Source organism: Scyliorhinus torazame, chromosome 30 (genome assembly GCF_047496885.1).
Source record: "Scyliorhinus torazame isolate Kashiwa2021f chromosome 30, sScyTor2.1, whole genome shotgun sequence".
Classification (NCBI taxonomy): Eukaryota; Metazoa; Chordata; class Chondrichthyes; order Carcharhiniformes; family Scyliorhinidae; genus Scyliorhinus; species Scyliorhinus torazame.
This window is the reverse complement of record NC_092736.1, coordinates 34,582,039-34,602,114: the sequence shown is the minus strand read 5'-3', so window position 1 is coordinate 34,602,114 and position 20,076 is coordinate 34,582,039. Positions and strand designations below refer to the sequence as shown.

At 45.9% G+C, this 20,076-nt stretch overlaps 1 protein-coding gene across 1 annotated transcript in view; it reads left to right on the top strand.

The window, feature by feature from the left end:
• vps13c (vacuolar protein sorting 13 homolog C) overlaps positions 1 to 18,952 on the top strand; it is a 473,104-nt gene extending 454,152 nt beyond the window's left edge. The window contains 4 exon segments of the mRNA XM_072493103.1: positions 8,245 to 8,336; positions 12,920 to 13,040; positions 13,859 to 13,948; positions 18,556 to 18,952. Of these exon segments, the coding sequence (XP_072349204.1) occupies positions 8,245 to 8,336; positions 12,920 to 13,040; positions 13,859 to 13,948; positions 18,556 to 18,645 (393 nt within the window). The 3' untranslated portion in view covers positions 18,646 to 18,952.
• The last annotated feature ends 1,124 nt before the right edge of the window (positions 18,953 to 20,076 follow it).

The following is a 20,076-nucleotide window of genomic DNA, read 5'->3' as shown; positions in this document are numbered from 1 at the left end:
TTCCGCCGCCTGTTCGGGTACACTGAGGGAGAATTCAGAATGTCCAATTCAACTAACAGCATGTTTTTCAGGACTTGTGGGAGGAAACCGGAGCACCCGGAGGAAACCCACGCTGACGGGGAGAATGTGCAGACTCCACACAGATATTGACCCAAGCAAGGAATTGAACCTGTGACCCTGGCCCTGTAAAGCCTTAGTGCTAACCACTGTGCCACTGTGCTGCCCATTGTTACAAGCTCCAAACACCACTTTGTTGTGAGCAATACTGCATCTCCACCTACTGTCCATGTGCTGTCTCTGTTGCTGCCCATTGCAGCCTGCACCGCAAAATATCAATCGGTTCTCCTTTTCCTGAAACCTTTTGTGATTTCCTAGTCATCTTTTTATTGCAGGTTTTCATTTTGTTTCTTTCATCACATTGCAAAGCTGTTAAATGAAAAAGCATTTACTCTTTAATCTTCTAACCTGGCAAGATTCTTACTTTGTCCTCTCTTTTGTTTTTAAAACATGCAACAGGATATGGAATGAGCGATTTGAAATCGGTTTGCTTATACCAACTTTACACCGTATGCTTTTTAACCTGTATCTCATCATTAAATGTAAATATGTTTAAATTTGTAAATGTACGTTTCTTATCTCCATCATACAAAGTCACAGTAAATAACAGGTATGTACGTCACGATGAACAGGTTGTATTTTGAGCTGGTTTGCACACTGACTAAACTTGTAATATCTAATTGCTCTGTCGCCTCACAAATAAACTCAGTGCTTCAATGAACATGAAGGAACCAAACATGAAACGCCTGTAGTCTTATTCTTGTACATTTCCAGCTGATTTTATTTCTGTATTTAATCGGATCATTCACTATAGCAGCAAAAATTACTTAACGTAAAATACGCTATCTTTTGAAGTCCGACTTTGCTTCCTGAATGTAGATTTATCATTTGCCTTCTGATGTTTAACGGTGGAATATTTGTTTTGATGCCTAAATGTCTCTGGACTAATGTTTACACGAGTTAAAATGTTTTCAAGTAACAAAATTAGAACCCTGTCCATTTTTTTCTAAATTTAGCTTATCAATTTGTCGATTTGAAGATGTGTATATCTGGGCAGGTAGAATAGAAATACCTGTATTTTTACAAATATGTTTCCCCGCTGTAATCAAACGCAGCTGTAATTTTGTCATTGAAATGTGCATTTCTCTTCACGTTTTGATGTAGTGGTTATACTTTTCAAAATCTGATTATTAAAAATTCAATGAGCATATTCTGCAGGTATGGTTCTTTTGAGAAAAGAGAGGTATTTGGAATACACCTTTTTGTTTTCACGTTCCACCTCATTGAGATCCAATTCTCTGTTACACGTGAGAATGTGAGGATTGAACAATCGGGATGCATCAACAGGGAAGCATTCAAGTTGAGTCTGTGTGTGCAAAATCCTATGAGTGCACAGATATTCCTCGTGCCCTCTCACCATCACTTTTTAAATCTAGCCTTCGGTTATGAGGTAGAGCAGTGACATGTAAGGAGGAATTTCAGTGGCGTACTCTTGAGTTTTTAGCGTGAGGCATAAGAGACTTTTTTTTCCTTGCCACAAGTTCACTTGTTGCTGGATGTACCAAGGTTAAGCAGGGTGTGCCACCAGGTTAGCTTCACCAATCACTAGTGTCATGAGAATGTCACTTTAAGAAATGTCTGTCTGCTCATGTTACTGCAGTGGTGTCAGAGTGTGGGTGGAGCTGAGCTCTGGCTCTGCTTTTTAGTTTCACTTTGAGAAAAGCTTGGGTGTGTCTTTTTTTGGTTTTGTTTTCAGTGTTGGAGCTGAAGCCAGACAAAGCAGGTGTACTGCTGATCTCTCTGCCACGAGAAGACTATCTCTTGATCATTTGGTGAATTCAGAATTATAAATGTTCTCAGTAGTGAATGTAAACCTAATGTGCTTCTGTTAAAAGGTGTTTCTGTTGTCTTCTGGATGTTGTTTGGGAAGTTATTCAGGATTATTGGAGTATTGCGTGCAATTCTGGTCGCCGCATTATAGGAAGGATGTGGAAGCATTGGAAAGGGTGCAGAGGAGATTTACCAGAATGTTGCCTGGTATGGAGGGAATATCTTATGAGGAAAGGCTGAGGGACTTGAGGGTGTTTTCGTTAGAGAGAAGAAGGTTAAGAGGTGACTTAATTGAGGCACACAAGATGATCAGAGGATTGGATAGGGTGGACAGTGAGAGCCTTTTTCCTCGGATGGTGATGTCTAGCATGAGGGGACATAGCTTTAAATTGAGGGGAGATAGATATAGGACAGATGTCAGAGGTAGGTTCTTTACTCAGAGAGTAGTAAGGGCGTAGAATGCCCTGCCTGCAACAGTAGTGGACTCGCCAACACTAAGGACATTCAAATGGTCATTGGATAGTCATATGGATAATAAGGGAATAGTGTAGATGGGCTTTAGAGTGGTTTCACAGGTCGGCGCAACATCGAGGGCCGAAGGGCCTGCACTGTGCTGTAATGTTCTATTACTTAGGGGTTGTATTTGAATTAATGGTTGCTAAGATGTTCACTATGTTTTAAAAAGGTTAACTTGAGTTCATAGAATAAACATTGTTTTGCTTTAAAAAATACTTTTCCATTTCTGCTGTACCATACCTGTAGAGTGGGCCGTGTGCTCCCCATACCACAATCTATTGAAAGTTGTGGGTCAGGGGAACTCCGTGATACACTTTGGGGTTCTCTAAACCCTGGCCCAAAACACTCGTCAGTGCAAATCATTTTGGCTGCTTATGTCCCTGGAGTTTATGGAATGAAGCCATTTGCCTCCACACACACACACACACACACGCGCGCACACACACACACACATACACACACACACACACACACACACACACACACACTGCATTATTCGATTCTTCTCAACTTTACTTATTACATCACATTTTAACAAGCCTTGAAATTTTACAAATTCCTTTTGGTAGGAAGAGCATGGAGAGAAAATCTAAAATAAGGGATACAATTCTATAGAGTACACGGGATTCTATAGGGTACACCTGGGTGTATACTTGCATTAATCACAATTCTATAGGGTACACAGCAGAGAGACCTGGGTGTATACTTGCATTAATCACAATTCTATAGGTGCAGAGACACCTGGGTGTCGATGTGCATTAATTATTGAAGGTGGCAGGACAGATGGAGAGAGCAGTTAATAAAGCAGATAGTATTCTGGACTTTTTTAATAGGGACATAGAGTACAAGAGTGAGGAGGTTATTCTGAACTCCTACAAGACACTCGTTAGACCTCAGCTGGAATTTGTGCACAGTTCTGGGCCACACTACAGGAAGGATGTGAACACATTGGAGAGAGCGCAGAAGAGGTTCACAAGGATGGTTCCAGGGATGAGAAACTTCAGGTATGAAGATGGATTGGAGAGGTTGCGGCTGTTCCCCTTGGAGAGAGAGGAAGCCAAGAGGAGATTTGATAGAGATGTTCAAAATCATGAGGGGGCTGGACAGAGTAGACTGGGAGGAACTGTTCCCGCTCGGAAAAGTATGGAGAACGAGAGGGGCACAGATTGAAAGTGATTTGCAAAAGAAATGAATGTGATGTGTGAAAGTATTTTTCACCCAGCGAGTGGTTGGGGTGTGGAATGCACGGCCTGGAAGTGTGGTGGAGGCAGGTTCAACCGAGGCATTCAAGAGGTGGTTAGATGATTATTTTAATAGAAACAATGTGCGGGGTAAAGGCAGGGGAATGGTGGAGAGCTGGTGCAGGCACAAATGACCTCCTTCAGCACAATAACTATTCTGTGATCTTGATTGTTCATGTTATTGATCCAGAAAGTCCAAATCCCAGTGAATGAATGGAAGCTCATAGCCACCCGGTCAGATTTTGGCTCATCTGATCTAGACCGGATTTGTATTTTACTGGCTACACACAACAGTTGCTGCTACACCTTGCACTAAAACTTTCTATTGTTGGTGTGTATTTGTTCTGCACATGTACAGTCAATAACTTGAGCTTTGTAAAAATCAGTGTAAACAGCAACAATCATGCACCACATTAAATGAGGGCTCGTACCTTGCACACTTGCTGAGAATCTGTGGGAGGGAAGAGAAAGGGCAGCAGGCATGGAAAACGTAGATGTGAGTCGCACTCCATGTCACTCAGCCGAGGTCTGTTGCAGTTTACATACTTCAGTGAAAAGCTGGTGCTCAGTTCCGTGGCTGTGACTTCAATGTTTGTCTCTTGTTGTTAAATCTGCTTTTCCCCTCTCAGCTCATTTGTCCTCGTAATGCCAGTGATGTCTTTGTCAATCTGTTCACAACTTTAACCGCCCAATCTTCGCTTCAGGCCTTGTATCATCACCATCACAAGGCTGCCTCCTTCCACCTGTGTAACAGTGCCTGACTCTGTCTCTGCCTCAGCCCATTTCCTGTTGGAACTCTCGACTTCCCCCCCCCCCCCCCCCCCCCCCGCCCCCCCCCCCCTCCGGATGTGACTCTTCCAGTGCTCCCCTGACTGGCTTCCCATCTGCCGTCCTTATCCATTCTTGCATCAAGTCTCTTTCACCCATTACCCATGTCTTTGTTTACCTGCATTGCCTGCTAACGCCTCCAATGTAGTTATCTCCTGGTTTCACCCCTCTCCATCATTGTGATCCCCTGGAGCCCACAATGCTTTCTCTCCAATCGCTAATTCTGGCCTGAATTTCATCACTCCACCATTCGCTTTTGATGCCAATCGTGCTGGAGTTACCTCCCTAAAGCTCTACTCCTCTCCTCCTTAAAGATGCTCCTTAAAACCTGCCTGTTTTGACCAGGCGTTTGGTTACCCGCCCTTGGTTCGGCGCAACATCGAGGGCCGAAGGACCTGTACTGCGCTGTTATGTTCTATGTTCTAATATAGAACATAACAGCGCAGTACAGGCCCTTCGGACCTCGATGTTGCGCCGACCTGCGAAACCACTCTAAAGCCCATCTACACTATTCCCTTATCGTCCATATGTCTATCCAATGACCATTTGAATGCCCTTAGTGTTGGCGAGTCCACTACTGTTGCAGGCAGGGCATTCCACACCCTTACTACTCTGAGTAAAGAACCTCCCTCTGACATCTGTCTTATACCTATCTCCCCTCAATTTAAAGCCCTCGTGCTAGACGTCACCATCCGAGAAAAAAGGCTCTCACTGTCCACCCTATCCAATCCTCTGATCATCTTGTAATATTTCCTTCTGTGGGTCATATTTCACCTTTACCCTCCTGTGAACGCGTTGAGCCACTTCCACCACGTTGAGTGTGAGCTGTCGGCACGCTCCCTCCCTGTTCAACCCCATCATTAGTGGCTGTGCCGTCCGTCATCTCGACTGCATGCTCTGGATTTCTCAGCCCCTCTACCACTCCACTCCCCTCTTCCTCTGCGACCGACCGGCCTTACACCTCACCCTTGTGACCAAGGCTTTTTGATCGCCCTTCCTGACGTTCCCCCTTCTATCCCGACATCTAGCTTTGTCTGATTGTTCCTCTGCAAAGTGCCTTGGGATGTTAAAAATATAAATGCTTGATATCGCTTTTGCATCTTTGTCCAGCAGTCCGTTTGGAATTTTGTGTATCTCTGTCTGCAATGTCTTGACTGTTCTGCCCCGGTTTCTTTCACTGTCTCTCCTGTGTTTCCCTCCCCAGTCCATGCCAGGCAAAGGAAGAGTAACATGGCAGTGAAGGAAGAGGCTGAGTATCTCGATTCGTTTTCCATTCTATTCACTGCTCGAGCTACTTGTGTTGAAAGATTCCGTCGCAGTGATGGCCGAGCTGACTGTTTTAGTTGCCTGTGAGGCCGCATCTTTCCTGGGATTGGAGCACGAGCTCTGTCTGTTTGACTCCCAGACTCTGCTGATCCACCTCTATCTCCCTGATCTCTTGCTCTCCAATTGTTCTGTGTGAAACCAACTTGGCGATCTGAATTGCCAGTCCAAAGTTGGGAAGTCTGCGTGGAGTTAGCCTGTATATAGTACTGTACTTCCCAGAGAGGGGCAAATTTAATATAAACCTGTTCCACATGCTTCTGCCCAAATCAGAAGTATGATGCTTGAAAGATCTGGCAGAGGAACTCTTAGCATTAAAAGGGTTTTTCAATTCTGATGGTTATGCCATTGCTCTGTTGAGTAAGGGGAATAAAAAAGAAAATATATGGTTGAATAGGTGCTAAAATCAAATTGATTTTACCATTTGCAGCTTTCAAAATACCCAGCGATTTTGACCCAGCGACAGTAAGGGAATTGCATTTCCAAATCAGGATAATGTGGGGTCCGGAGGGGGAATTGCAACTGGTGACGTTCCCATGGGTCTGATGCTCTTGTCCTTCTAGATGGCTTTGAAAGGTGCCGTTGACGGAGCCTTGGTGAGTTGTTGCAGTGCATCTTGTAGATGGTGCACACGGCTGCTACTGTGTGCCAGTGGTGGAGGTAGTTGATGGTGATGTGATGCGGTGCAGATGTAGTGGGGCTGCTTTGTCCTGGATGACGTCGAGCTTCTCAAGTGTTAGAGCTGCACTCATCCAGGCAATTGGAGAGTGTTCCATCACAGGGTAATCCAGAGGCCCAGACTCTGAGGTCACAGGTTTGAATCCCACTAAGGTAGCTGGTGGAATTTAACTTCAGTTAATACAATCTGGAATTGAGCTAGTCTCAGTAGTAGTGACAGTGAAGCCATTGTCGATTGTCATAAAAACCCATCTAATTCACTAATGCCCTTTAGGGAAGCAAACCTGCCGTCCTTACCTAGTCTGGCCTATATGTAATACAGAGAGTAGTAAGGGCGTGGAATGCCCTGCCTGCAACAGTAGTGGACTCGCCAACACTAAGGACATTCAAATGGTCATTGGATAGACATATGGACGATAAGGGAATAGTGTAGATGGGCTTTAGAGTGGTTTCACAGGTCGGCGCAACATCGAGGGCCGAAGGGCCTGTACTGCGCTGTTATGTTCTATGTGACTGCAGACCTATGCAATGTGACTGGCTCTTAAATCCCCCTCTGAAATGGCCTACCAAGCCACTCAGTTTTATCAACCTGCTACAACATTTGCAAAGAGGAATGAAAATGGACTGACCACCTGACATTGACGTAGAGTAGGTACCGGAATGACGACAAACTCAGCGATGTCGAGCCTCAGAAGTAACATCTGGGGCCTTGTGACAAAATTGGGGGAGCTGTATGACAAACTAGTCAAGCAACAGCCTGCCCAAGTCATCCACATGAAATCATGCCTTTCGGACAATGTCCCAGACAACAACAACACCATCCTGGGTATATCCTATCCCACTGACAAAACCGACCCATCAGAGATGATGGCTCAGTGGTAAACAGTCAGGAAGGAGATGCAACATCGATTCTGAACCTCCATGACGTCTCACGGCATCAGGTCGAACACGGCCAAGGAAACTTCCTGCTGATGATAACCGACCACCCTCCTACAGCTGATGAATTAGTACTCTGCCACGTTGAACACCACCTAATGAGGATGGCTGAGACACAATGTACTCTGGATGGGCGATTTTAATGTCCCTCACCAAGAATGACTCCGTAGCACTTCCACTGACTGAACCTTTGAGTCAGGAGGTGAGTTACTTTGCAGGATTCCCAGGTTCTGAACTGCTCTGAACCCCCCAGTACGGCGGGGGATTCAGCGATGATAATACCATTGAGTATCGTGGGGGGATGGTCAGAATCTCTCGTTGCCGATGGCCGTTTCTCTGGCACTAGTGTGATGTGAATTCTACTTGCCACTTATCAGCCTAAACTCGAATACTGTGCAGGACCTGCTGAATGTGGACTGTTTCCATGTCAGAGGAGTGGCAAATAGTACTGAACGTTGTGCAAGCATCAGCGGACATCCTCACTCCTGATCTTATGATAGAGGGAAGGTCATTGATGGAGCAGCTGAAGATGGTAGGGCCTAGGACACCGGTAGGGCCTACGTTGTCAGTGGGACTGACTGAGATGGAGTGCCTGCCACTATTATGTGGCGTGATACCCTCCAGCAAGTTGCTGAATTAACATTTTACAGCACTGTTCATACACACATGACAATCCACATGCAACACTGTTCTGCTGGCATGGCCACCAGCTAATAAGTTGACCATTCTCACAGCAGTTTGGTTCTTGTACCTAATGGGCGTAACATGTTTAAATTTTGTACTTTGGTTATCCGTTGCTGGAGAGAATGACAGCTGCTGTTTAATTTCATTACAGAAGTTGGATTTTCAGAAGTTTGATGGAGAAAGCTATCGTTTTCATTGTCGTTGGTACGAAAAGAAAAAGGCCAAACTGCTTATCACAAACAGGTACAAGAAACACTGGCTGCTTCCTGGCAGACTCAGCCGTTTTATTTAACCAGTTCAATGAGTGCACAATTGAAGCAAAACACAGCCACTGTATTACATTTCTAATGGTGCACGTGTACAACTGCTGCATAGTATTTACAGCAACTGGCCATTTCCTCCAACTGGCCATTTCCTCCAACTGGCCATTTCCTCCAACTGGCCATTTCCTCCAACTGGCCATTTCCTCCAACTGGCCATTTCCTCCAACTGGCCATTTCCTCCAACTGGCCATTTCCTCCAACTGGCCATTTCCTCCAACTGGCCATTTCCTCCAACTGGCCATTTCCTCCAACTGGCCATTTCCTCCAACTGGCCATTTGCTCCAACTGGCCATTTGCTCCAACTGGCCATTTGCTCCAACTGGCCATTCGCACCAACTGGCCATTCGCACCAACTGGCCATTCGCACCAACTGGCCATTCGCACCAACTGGCCATTCGCACCAACTGGCCATTAACACCAACTGGCCATTCGCACCAACTGGCCATTCGCACCAACTGGCCATTCGCACCAACTGGCCATTCGCACCAACTGGCCATTTGCTCCAACTGGCCATTTTCACCAACTGGCCATTTTCACCAACTGGCCATTCGCACCAACTGGCCATTCGCACCAACTGGCCATTCGCACCAACTGGCCATTCGCACCAACTGGCCATTCGCACCAACTGGCCATTCGCACCAACTGGCCATTCGCACCAACTGGCCATTCGCACCAACTGGCCATTCGCACCAACTGGCCATTCGCACCAACTGGCCATTCGCACCAACTGGCCATTCGCTCCAACTGGCCATTCGCTCCAACTGGCCATTCGCTCCAACTGGCCAATTGCTCCAACTGGCCATTTGCTCCAACTGGCCATTTGCTCCAACTGGCCATTTGCACCAACTGGCCATTTGCACCAACTGGCCATTTGCTCCAACTGGCCATTTGCTCCAACTGGCCATTTCCTCCATTGTTTCTGCTGCACACAAGCCTCCTCTCATTTTAATCCATCTGTAGAAAAATGGGAACAGACTTAGGCCATTTGGCCCATCGTGTCTTCTCCGCCATTCACTCATGGCTGGTATTTTTCTCATCCCCATTCTCCTGCCTCCTCCTCATAACCCCTTATTAATCAAGAACCTATCTATCTCTGTCTTAAAGACACTCAGTGAATTGGCCTCCACAGCCTTCTGCGGCAAAGAGTTCCACAGATTCACCGCCCTCTGGGTGGAGAAACTCCTCCTCCTCTCGGTTTGAAAGGATCGTCCCTTTAGTCGGAGGCTGTGTCTCTCCTCCTAGTTGTTCTAATTGTTTCAACATAGCTTTTTATTCCTTTCTCCGTCGAGTGTTAATCTAGCTTCCCCTTCAATGTGGCCCTGTTATTCACCTCAACACTCCGTGGGAAATGTGTTTTTCTGTCAAGAAGGCTGTATGTGAAAGTTATCTAATTAAGCTAGAAAATGGTTATTGGTGACCATTTGTCTGGAAGAAGTAAGGGATGAAAGGAGAACCTTAGTTAGGCCGTATAGTGTTCAATTCTGGATGTGCAGGCTTTGGAGAGGGTACAGAAGAGGTTTACTAGACTGTTCCTCGGTATGGAGGGCATTAGCTATGAGGAGAGGTTGAATAAACTCAGTTTGGTTCCTGTTGCTGTGCCTCCCCGTGTTTATCCCGAAGGCTTTTTTCAGGCGGGTTAACAGGAGTATAATAGGGTTTGTGTGGGCGCGAGGGACTCCGAGGGTGAGAAGGGTGTTCCTGGAGCGGAGTAGAGATGGGGGGGGGGGGGGGGGGGTTGCTGGCGCTGCCCAACCTCTGTGGGTACTACTGGGCCGATGGTGCGCAAGTGGGTGGTGGAGGGGGAGGGGGCTGCATGGAAGAGGCTGGAGACGGCGGCCTGTGTGGGTATGAGTCTGGGGGCGCTGGCAACGGCGCTGCTGCCGCTCCCTCCAAGGACGTATACCACGAGCCCGGTGGTGGTGGCCCTCAAAATTTGGGGGCAGTGGAGGCGGCATAGGGGGGAAGTTGGGGCCTCGGCGTGGACCCCATTACGGGGGAACCACCGGTTCGCCCCAGGAAGAACAGGTGGAGGGTTTTCGGGGTGGCACAGGGCAGGGATACGAACGTTGGGGGACCTGTTTGTGGACGGGAAGTTCGCGAGCTTGGGTGAGCTGGAGGAGAAGTATGGGCTCCCCCCGGGGAACACCTTCAGGTACTTACAGGTAAGGGCATTTGCCAGACGGCAGGTGGTGGAATTCCCGCGGCTACGGCACACACAGTACAGGACAGGGTGCTCTCGGGGGGGGGGGATCTCGCAAACTTACCAGGTGATGCAGGAGGAGGAGGCCTTGGTGGTGGAGCTGAAAGGTAAGTGGGAGGAGGAGTTGGGAGAGGAGATCGAAGAGGGAACGTGGGCAGATGCCCTAGGGAGGGTGAACTCTTCCTCTTCGTGCGCGAGGCTCAGCCTCATACAGTTTAAGGTGCTACACAGGGCACACATGACCGGGATAAGGATGAGCCCGTTCTTTGGGGGTGAGGACAGGTGTGTTAGGTGCTCAGAGAGCCCAGCAAACCACACCCATATGTTCTGGGCATGCCCAGCGCTGGAGGAATTTTGGAAGGGCGTAGCGAGGACGGTGTCGAGGGTGGTAGGATCCAGGGTCAAACCGGGCTGGGGGCTCGCAATATTTGGGGTGGCAGAGGAGCCGGGAGTGCAGGAGGCGAAAGAGGCTGGAATTCTGGCCTTTGCGTCCCTGGTAGCCCAGCGAAGGATTCTCCTTCAGTGGAAGGATTCCCCAAGCGTGGAATCCTGGATCAGCGATATGGCGGGGTTCATTAAATTGGAGAGGGTGAAATTGGCCTTGAGAGGGTCGGTACAAGGGTTCTTTAGGCGGTGGCAACCGTTCTTAGACTTTCTGGCAGAACGATAGACATTGGTCAATGGCAGCAGCAGCTCGGGGGGGGGTTTACTTTATTTTTGTTTATGGTATTTACACTGGAGGGTCTGAGGGGGTGTATACACCTGTTGTGTTAAGTCGGGGTGTTAATGTTAATTTATTATTTATGTACGGGGGGGGGAAGGGTTTGGGGAGTTGCTTTTTTAGATTGTGTTTTGTACTTAACCCTGTTGTGTTCTTTTTTCTTTCTCATTTTGTTATTCAAAAAAAAAGAATAAACTCTGTTGTTCTCACTGGAACGACGGAGGTTAAGGGGCGACCTGATAGAAGTCTACAAGATAATGAGGGGCATAGACAGGGTGGATAGTGAGAAGCTTTTTCCCAGGGTGGAAGGGTCAATTACTAGGGGGCATAGGTTTAAGGTGTGAGGGGCAAGGTTTAAAGGAGATGTACGAGGCAAGTTTTTTTACACAGAGGGTAGTGGGTGCCTGGAACACGTTGTCGGGGGAGGTGGTGGAAGCAGGGACGATAATGACTTTTAAGGGGTCTCTTGACAAATACATGAATAGGATGGGAATGGAGGGATATGGTCCCTGGAAGGGGAGGGAGTTTTAGTTCAGACGGGCAGCATGGTCGGCACGGGCTTGGAGGGCTGAAGGGCCTGTTCCTGTGCTGTACTTTTCTTTGTACTTTGATTGAAGGTGCAAAATGCATGTATTTGTAATGAAGATAGGGTCGAGTAGATTTTTAAGTAAGGAAGTAAAGTTTAGAGATTTGCATGAGGAGATGGATAGGGACTTTAAAGTCGTTAAATTTCAACAGGGAGTAAAAGACTTCTACAATTTGCAACTGTTTCATAAGTAAACAAGGGAAGGTTATTGAATTTTATTTGACCCCAAAAGTGGGACACAGGAAAGACATAGAACAGAGACAGGCCCTACAGCCCACAATGTTGTGCCGACCATTTATCCTAATCTAAGATTAACCTGACCTACACCCCTTCAATTTACTGCTGTACATGTGCCTATCTAAGAGTCGCTTAAATGTCCCGAATGACTCTGACTCCACCACCTCTGCTGCCAGTGCGTTCCACACACTCACCATGAAAAACATGAAAGAATTTTGTATTTTGGGAACAATCGAATGAAAGATAAAAGGGATATTGAAGGAGAATAGTTGAGCTGATTTGGTGTTGGCTGTGTGGGAAGATCTGGAATCAGCTCTCAAAGGGGAGAGCAGCCTATGTTCCCCGGGGCGAGTGACGACTTTGACATTTACAGTTTGCGTTTTAAAAATCGGGATGGGTGAATATTTGAAGTCTTTTTAATAATTTCTGGTGTTTATTATGTTAAGACGTTTGGGTGGCTTTTTCAAAGGGTTTGAAAAATCATGTCAACAGTTTGGTTAGCTTTGCGATGATTGCTCGTTTGGTAGCTTTGCAGTGAATGACGTGAAGGGTGTTTAGTGATGTGTTTTTTAAATGCTGGTTTATGATTCCTCTTAATCAGGAAGCTGAGCCCATCAGGAGTTTTGGAAGGTTCCCCATGCTACCTGTCCGAGCCACATTTTTAATTGTTTACTGGTGTATAGGACTCAACAACTGTTTTTAATCCTGCACAGTGCAAACTAATTGATCTTTTTGTTTGTTTGCATATTGATCTTTCAGGAGGGTGGTCTATGTATCTGATGAGATTCTAGGCCATCTTGGCAACGACTGGAATTACACTTTTGAAGAATTTGTTCAACCTCCGTCATTAGAAGGCAAAGTGCTGAGCCTGTACATCAAGGTACGCTGAGCGAGAATCCACCTGAAGTATGATGAGAGTGTGAATTAACTTCCATGCACGATTCTGCTTTTCTCACTGAGAAGTGCTAAGTTGATTTTTAATTACTAAAATAATCAATGGTCATTATCCTTTATAATACATACAAGCAACATATTTCTCCAGTGCAATGTTTCTCAAACACCAATGTTTCTGCACTTCCTGTGTGATTTGATATGTGGTTGGAAGCTTTTGTCATTCAACAGAGAAAGCTTTAATAATCCCCTCTCTTTTCCAAAGACTCCCCATGAGTACAGATGTAAACACGGTTTGAGTGTTCCGTTGAAGTCGAGGCTAAAAAAGGATTCTGTGCCTTGAATTGGAACAGCATTTGGCCCAATCTTGACGATACGAGCATCCCCTCTCAGAACTATACCAGAGTCCAAGATGGTGGGACCCTGGGCATCGTTTCACGCATGTTCAGAATGGGAATTGCAAACCAAATCGAGCAGATTCTGTATCGTGCAGCAAGCATTGTTAGGTGGAATCCGAGAATGTAGGAGGGACAAAGTTCCGACATGTCAGTGTGGGGAAATCTAGAAGCTTGTTTTAGAGTGGTAGGGGAAGGCCTTGTAGGATCTTCCTCGGCTACCCTCTTCCTAACTGGAACAATAGCGTACACGACCTGGAATCCAGCTCCAAGCAAATGGGGATTGTGTCATTGAAGTTTGTTTGAAACCTAGTTCAGGAATATTGTTCACAGATGTTATCCTGAAGAATCAAAATGGAAGCTAAAGAGGCAATAGCTCAATAAAAAGATGACAAGCTATGTTTTTTAACAGGATCAGTCAATGATAGGATTTTCAAATCCCAAGAGTGGAACTGAAAGTTTTGTGAGAAAAGTAATTCTCCCAGACACGAATATGGCAAAGGTAAATTATTTTGTTTAAATAGGAATGTAATGTTTGATGCCAGCATGATTTTCTTGGGGAACAATTCTTTATTCCACTAATAAGTGTGCGTGTATGCTTCCTGCCTGAAAAACTTGACATCCTGTTGTCATATTTTCGTTACACTTTTGTCTCCACTTCTTTATTATAAATCCCCATGTCAACATTTAAACTGAAACGGTGAGTGCAGGCTGGGTCATTGAATTAGTTAGATTTTCGATCGACAAGGGAGTCGAGGGCTTTTTAAGGCCACCGTCTGATCAGTTATTGATTGGTGAAGCTGGCTCAAGGCGCCCAATGGCTGTATCCTCCTCCTCCTCCTCCTCGTTCTTATTTTTATTCGGGGAAAGGCACAAGTGATCGCCCTCTGCTGTAACCGCATCCTCCCATCATTGGTGCACCATTTTTAACATCCTATTTCCTCTGCCTGTACAGCAGAAAAAAACCTGGCCTCCAGCAAAATTATCCTATTCTTCACAAAGTGCCTTAAGGTTTGCTGTTTGACCATTATATCATTAAGTTCAGTTAATCCCTCACTCTTTCCCTCCTTGTTTGTAAATCCTTGTCATTGTGGTGAGGTGAGGGTTTTTTACCGAAACAAATCTTAAATAAAGTGAAAATATCGGCATGGTTCCAATGATTGACTCTGTGGGACACCAAAACTATTTCGGCTCACCATATCGATTCCTGATTTAGCTGGCAATGAGTTCACAACATCCTCCTGTCAGTCACAGCGAGCAGGGGATCTTGCTGCCCGCCGAGGCAGTCTGGAGCTAACTGCTCTCAGTCTCATTCCCCTGTCTTTTGCCCCTTGTATTCTTTACCATTCCCTTTTTTATGTGATGTTAATCTCTGGCTCAGTTCAGTGGCCACTTCATGGAAAGCATTCCACGTTATAATAAGGCTGGTTTTTAAAAAAAATACATCCGGTTTCATTTTTGACGCAATGATCTTGAATTCAATCTTCCCATTTGACATATTGGCCAATTAGCGGGAATGATCTTTCGCTATTTATGCTCTCAAATCCTTGCAAATCTCCAATAGCTTTCTGTGTTCCAGTGGAGACGAGCCTTCCTTGCTCTTAGCCCGTCATTTGAGTTTTGATTCTAGTGACTCTCGATGTCTCTTTTCTCAACACTAATACTCTTCTGATTCAAGTTGTCAAAACTGAGTGCCACTTGCCAGCAATGGTCTAACTGATGTCTTACACAAATTCAACACCAGAACCTTTTTTGCTCTTGATACCTTCTATATAACCTACTGCTATTTGTAAAAATATCTGCACCATTTTTCTATTCATCGTGAGAGTTGCAATATTTACAGTACATTTCCCATCACTGATTTTCTGAAAATATATATGACTGACAGTTGTCTATATGGAACTGCATCTGACAACCTGTGTCCTACTATTTTGTGCAGTGTCTAGTTTGGTATCAGAAAAGTAGAGTGTGAGGCTTATCTGCGCTGGTCTTTCAGTAAAGGCCCCTGGCCAGCTCCCTGGTTCCATCCTCTGCAAATTTGAGGTTGCTTAAAATTCTCTGCCCGTTCCCCAACTCGCACGAAGGCTTATCACACCAGGGCTTATCTCCCCTGTGTTCGCTGACCTACATTAACCCCTGGTTAAGCAACATCCTGAATTTAAAATTCTCATAATTGTTTTCAATTAACAGTTAAACAGATCTTAACAAAAAGTAAAGAAAGGTCTTTGAGCTGACTTTCCCATCTACGTCTGAAATCTCAATTAAGCAAAATCCACACACACGCTGGTCAAATGCCACTTATGAATAAAGTTAACATTCAGCGGTTTACAGATTTATTCACAATGTCCTTGGGAGAGAAGCTTTCAGAAGTCAGTCTGGGAAACACCTCCTTTCCTCAGAACCCAGGGCAGAACTCTGAAAATGAAACAAAAAACAATAGACACAGGGCAGGGCTGAAAACGAAACTAGAAACAGGCCCAGCCTCTCCCATGAGTGACATCACAGATTTAGCATATGATCTGGATACCTTCAGCTAAGTTTTTTTTTTAAGATCATTCCTGCAACAGGTATATATATTTATGTAAAACAGATATGTATATGAATTAAAAATGTCCTACATTCATCACACATCCTTTAAGACGCTCCTTAAAACCCACCACATTCACCAAGCCTTTGATCACCTTGCCTGCAATCTCATGGCTTGGTGTCAGTTGTGTTTGATAATGCTCCTGCAAAGCGACATAGGATGTTTATTGCATTAACGATGTAATATCGGTGCAAGTTTTTGTTTATTTTCTGCACTGAATATCTTCCCAAGATGAATTCTGACAAATAGATTGACGATGTTGGACACTAGTTCCATTGAACAGCGGCTATGTGCTAAAGGCACTGTGTGATATTCTCACTGCTGGATTACACCACTGTCAATGACTGAAAATAAGACCATGAACCTGTTTTCTTAATCGTTAATTTTCCACCAGGCATTAATCCACATCACAGAATAATACAGATGAGGGCTTCGGCCTATCGAGTACGCACCGCCGCCTATCTAGCCCCATTGGCCAGCCCTTGGCACATAGCCTCGAATGTCAGGATGTGCCAAGTGCTCATCCAGGTACTTTTTAAAGAATGTGAGGCAACCCGCCTCTACCACCCTCCCAGGCAGCGCGTTCCGGACCCTCACCCCCCTCCCACGCAGCGCGTTCCGGACCCTCACCACCCTCCCAGGCAGCGCGTTCCAGACCCTCACCACCCTCCCAGGCAGCGCGTTCCAGACCCTCACCCCCCTCCCACGCAGCGCGTTCCGGACCCTCACCACCCTCCCAGGCAGCGCGTTCCGGACCCTCACCACCCTCCCAGACAGCGCGTTCCGGACCCTCACCACCCTCCCAGGCAGCGCATTCCAGACCCTCACCACCCTCCCAGGCAGCGCATTCCAGACCCTCACCACCCTCCCAGGCAGCGCGTTCCGGACCCTCACCACCCTCCCAGGCAGCGCATTCCAGACCCTCACCACCCTCCCAGGCTGCGCGTTCCAGACCGTCTCCACCCTCCCAGGCAGCGCGTTCCGGACTCTCACCACCCTCCCAGGCAGCGCATTCCAGACCCTCACCACCCTCCCAGGCAGCGCGTTCCAGACCGTCTCCACCCTCCCAGGCAGCGCGTTCCGGACTCTCACCACCCTCCCAGGCAGCGCATTCCAGACCCTCACCACCCTCCCAGGCAGCGCATTCCAGACCCTCACCACCCTCCCAGGCAGCGCATTCCAGACCCTCACCACCCTCCCAGGCAGCGCGTTCCGGACCCTCACCACCCTCCCAGGCAGCGAGTTCCGGACCCTCACCACCCTCCCAGGCAGCGCGTTCCGGACCCTCACCACCCTCCTAGGCAGCGCATTCCAGACCCTCACCACCCTCCCAGGCAGCGCATTCCAGACCCTCACCACTCTCTGGATAAAAATGTTTTCCTCACATCCCTCCTAAACCTCATACCCCTCACTTTGAACTTGTGTCCCCTCGTAACTGACCCTTCAACTAAGGGGACCAGCTGCTCCCTCTCCACCCTGTCCATGTCCCTCACAATCCTGTCCACCTCGATCAGGTCGCCCCTCAGTCTTCTCTGCTCCAGCGAAAACAACTCAAACCTATCCAACCTCTCTTCATAACTTAAATGTTCCATCCCAGGCAACTTGATGTTGTTTTAAACTTTAAAATCCACATACCTCTCAATGTAACGGAAGAAACAATTTCACGGATCTGGATGATGCTGAGGAGGTCGCGCTTATTGCCCACTCCATGTTGCCCTGGGAAGGGTGATGATAGTCCATCTTTTTGAAGCACTCCGCTCCTTTGTAAGGATTGCCAGGAGATTGACCCAGTGATGCACCTGTGATAAGTCCAAGCCAGGGCAACCTGGAAGCGATTTCCACAACATTTCTGGTTGAAATAAGCTGGGTGAATTGCTGCAGGGTGCCCCCTGTGGGATTGTAGGTGCCGAAGCCACGGTGTGCCGGTGGGAGGGTGGAAGGAGAGGGCAGCGAGGTCAAACATTAGCAGAGAAAGTAAAGGAATGAAAAGTGCACCATTTGAAACCTGCAGAGCTATAAATCTTTACAGAAAATTAGTCCACTAATGGAGTACAATAAAAATATTCCCACGTGTCTTTTTTAAACATTAGGGAGCAGATCCACCACCCATTGAACTAAAGCTCCTTTAACCGTGCATCAATTAGTTTGGTCGACTTGATACTTGAGCTTTTAAAGTTCATCAATAGTGAAATATAGTACAGTGGTTAGCACTGTTGCTTCACAGCCCCAGCCTCTCGGGTTCGATTCCTGGCTTGGATCACTGTCTGTGCGGAGTCTGCACGTTCTCCCCGTGTCTGCGTGGGTTTCCTCCGGGTGCTCCGGTTTCCTCCCACAAGTCCCAAAGACTTAGGTGAATTGGACATTCTGAATTCTCCCTCGGTGTACCCGAACAGGTGCCAGAGTATGGCGACTAGGGGATTTTCACAATAACGTCACTGCAGTGTTGATGTAAGCCTACTTGTGACACTAATAAAGATTATTATTATGAAATAACTATGATGTTTGCAAATGTTCTGTTCCAGAGGGTGAGCGATGCTCTCAAAGAAGCTCGGTCTGCGAGGCAACAACAGCAGCTGGTGAAACGGAAATCTCTGAGGTTTTCGAAGCCCTGAGGTTTTATCTACTATTACCCATTGCACTAAATTAATGTCCAATTTCTGCTTTTCCAGGAAACTGTACTTTGCACTATATATTTTCTTACTTCAAATGAAATATGTATCTTAAAATATGAATTCTGTGGTATGATTGTACCTATTCTATGTAAAAGAATGGGCAAGCTCGTATGGAATGGAAATCAACATTATCTTGTGTCTTAATGTTGATAACTTCAAATTTTGCACAATCAGAAATCTTTCATGCATTTGATAAAAATAAATCCATGTATAATATGTTGCAAATAAAGAGTACATGTTATGTCGATATTGTGTTTCCGTCTGGTTGTTCATACACTCTGATAAATGCTGAGCATCTAGTTAAGAATAACCATACCAATCCTATTCCTAAATGGAAGGACAGTGAATCGTACTTTCTCAACTTGGACAACTATTGCTAAAGAGAAGCTTCAACTGTTTAAAATTCTGCAGTTTTAAGGATTCTTTGAAGTTCACATTGTTAGGATTCCTGAAAATTCCAATAATTTGCTAGACTGAGGGAAGACTACTAAACCACAGGAGTGAGAACATGGACCAATAGGTATCTTTTATGTTAAAACTATCTTTAATTTAAATGCAGAATCAGTCACATTAGCAACACAGTGTTATCTTTTCAATTAACAGTTAAAACTGTTCTTAAATAAAAGAGAAAATAAAAGTTTAATTCCCTGTCTACACCTGCCACTATATATTCCAATTAAGCAAACAAATACAGTTCAAATGTCACTTATAAATAAAGTTAACATTCAGTGTTACTTGCTTCTCTGTGCAGACCTTTGGAGAGAGAGACCCTTTCAGGAACAACCTAAAAATCCATCTTGTCCTACTCCAACCCTATGGCAAACTGCAGACAGACCTGGCTCCTCCCATTAAGTACATCATCTATCCCAAGCAAAAGCATTCTCCAGCCTCCTCCCACTAAGGTGTCCCATGACCTGTTTAGCTGGAACAAAACACAATCCCTCATAAATTATCTATACTCCAGGATCCTCCTAAAACATCAACAATATTCCATTAGCCATCTATATGTAAACAAATAAATGGTTGAAATCAATAAATACCCTGCCTTTATGGCCCCATAATCACTGATTTAGTAGACATACTGCCTGAACCCAAGGTTTTTAATAACATTCCTGCAACAAAATATAACAATTTCCTACATTCATCGCAACACTTCAACATCAAAGTCTTATCAGACCAGTTCTACACTTCTGGTGAGAGAGAGAGTCAGATAGCTGTATCATGCAAAACTCATCCGGTCCAGTTTTTTGATTGGCTTCACTAACCGATATCTGTGCAGTTGGCCGTATGGATTTGCTCAAATATTGATCAGTCACAGAAAGCTACCTCCACCAGTCCTAAACAAAAGGCCCTATGAAGCCGGACCATTGG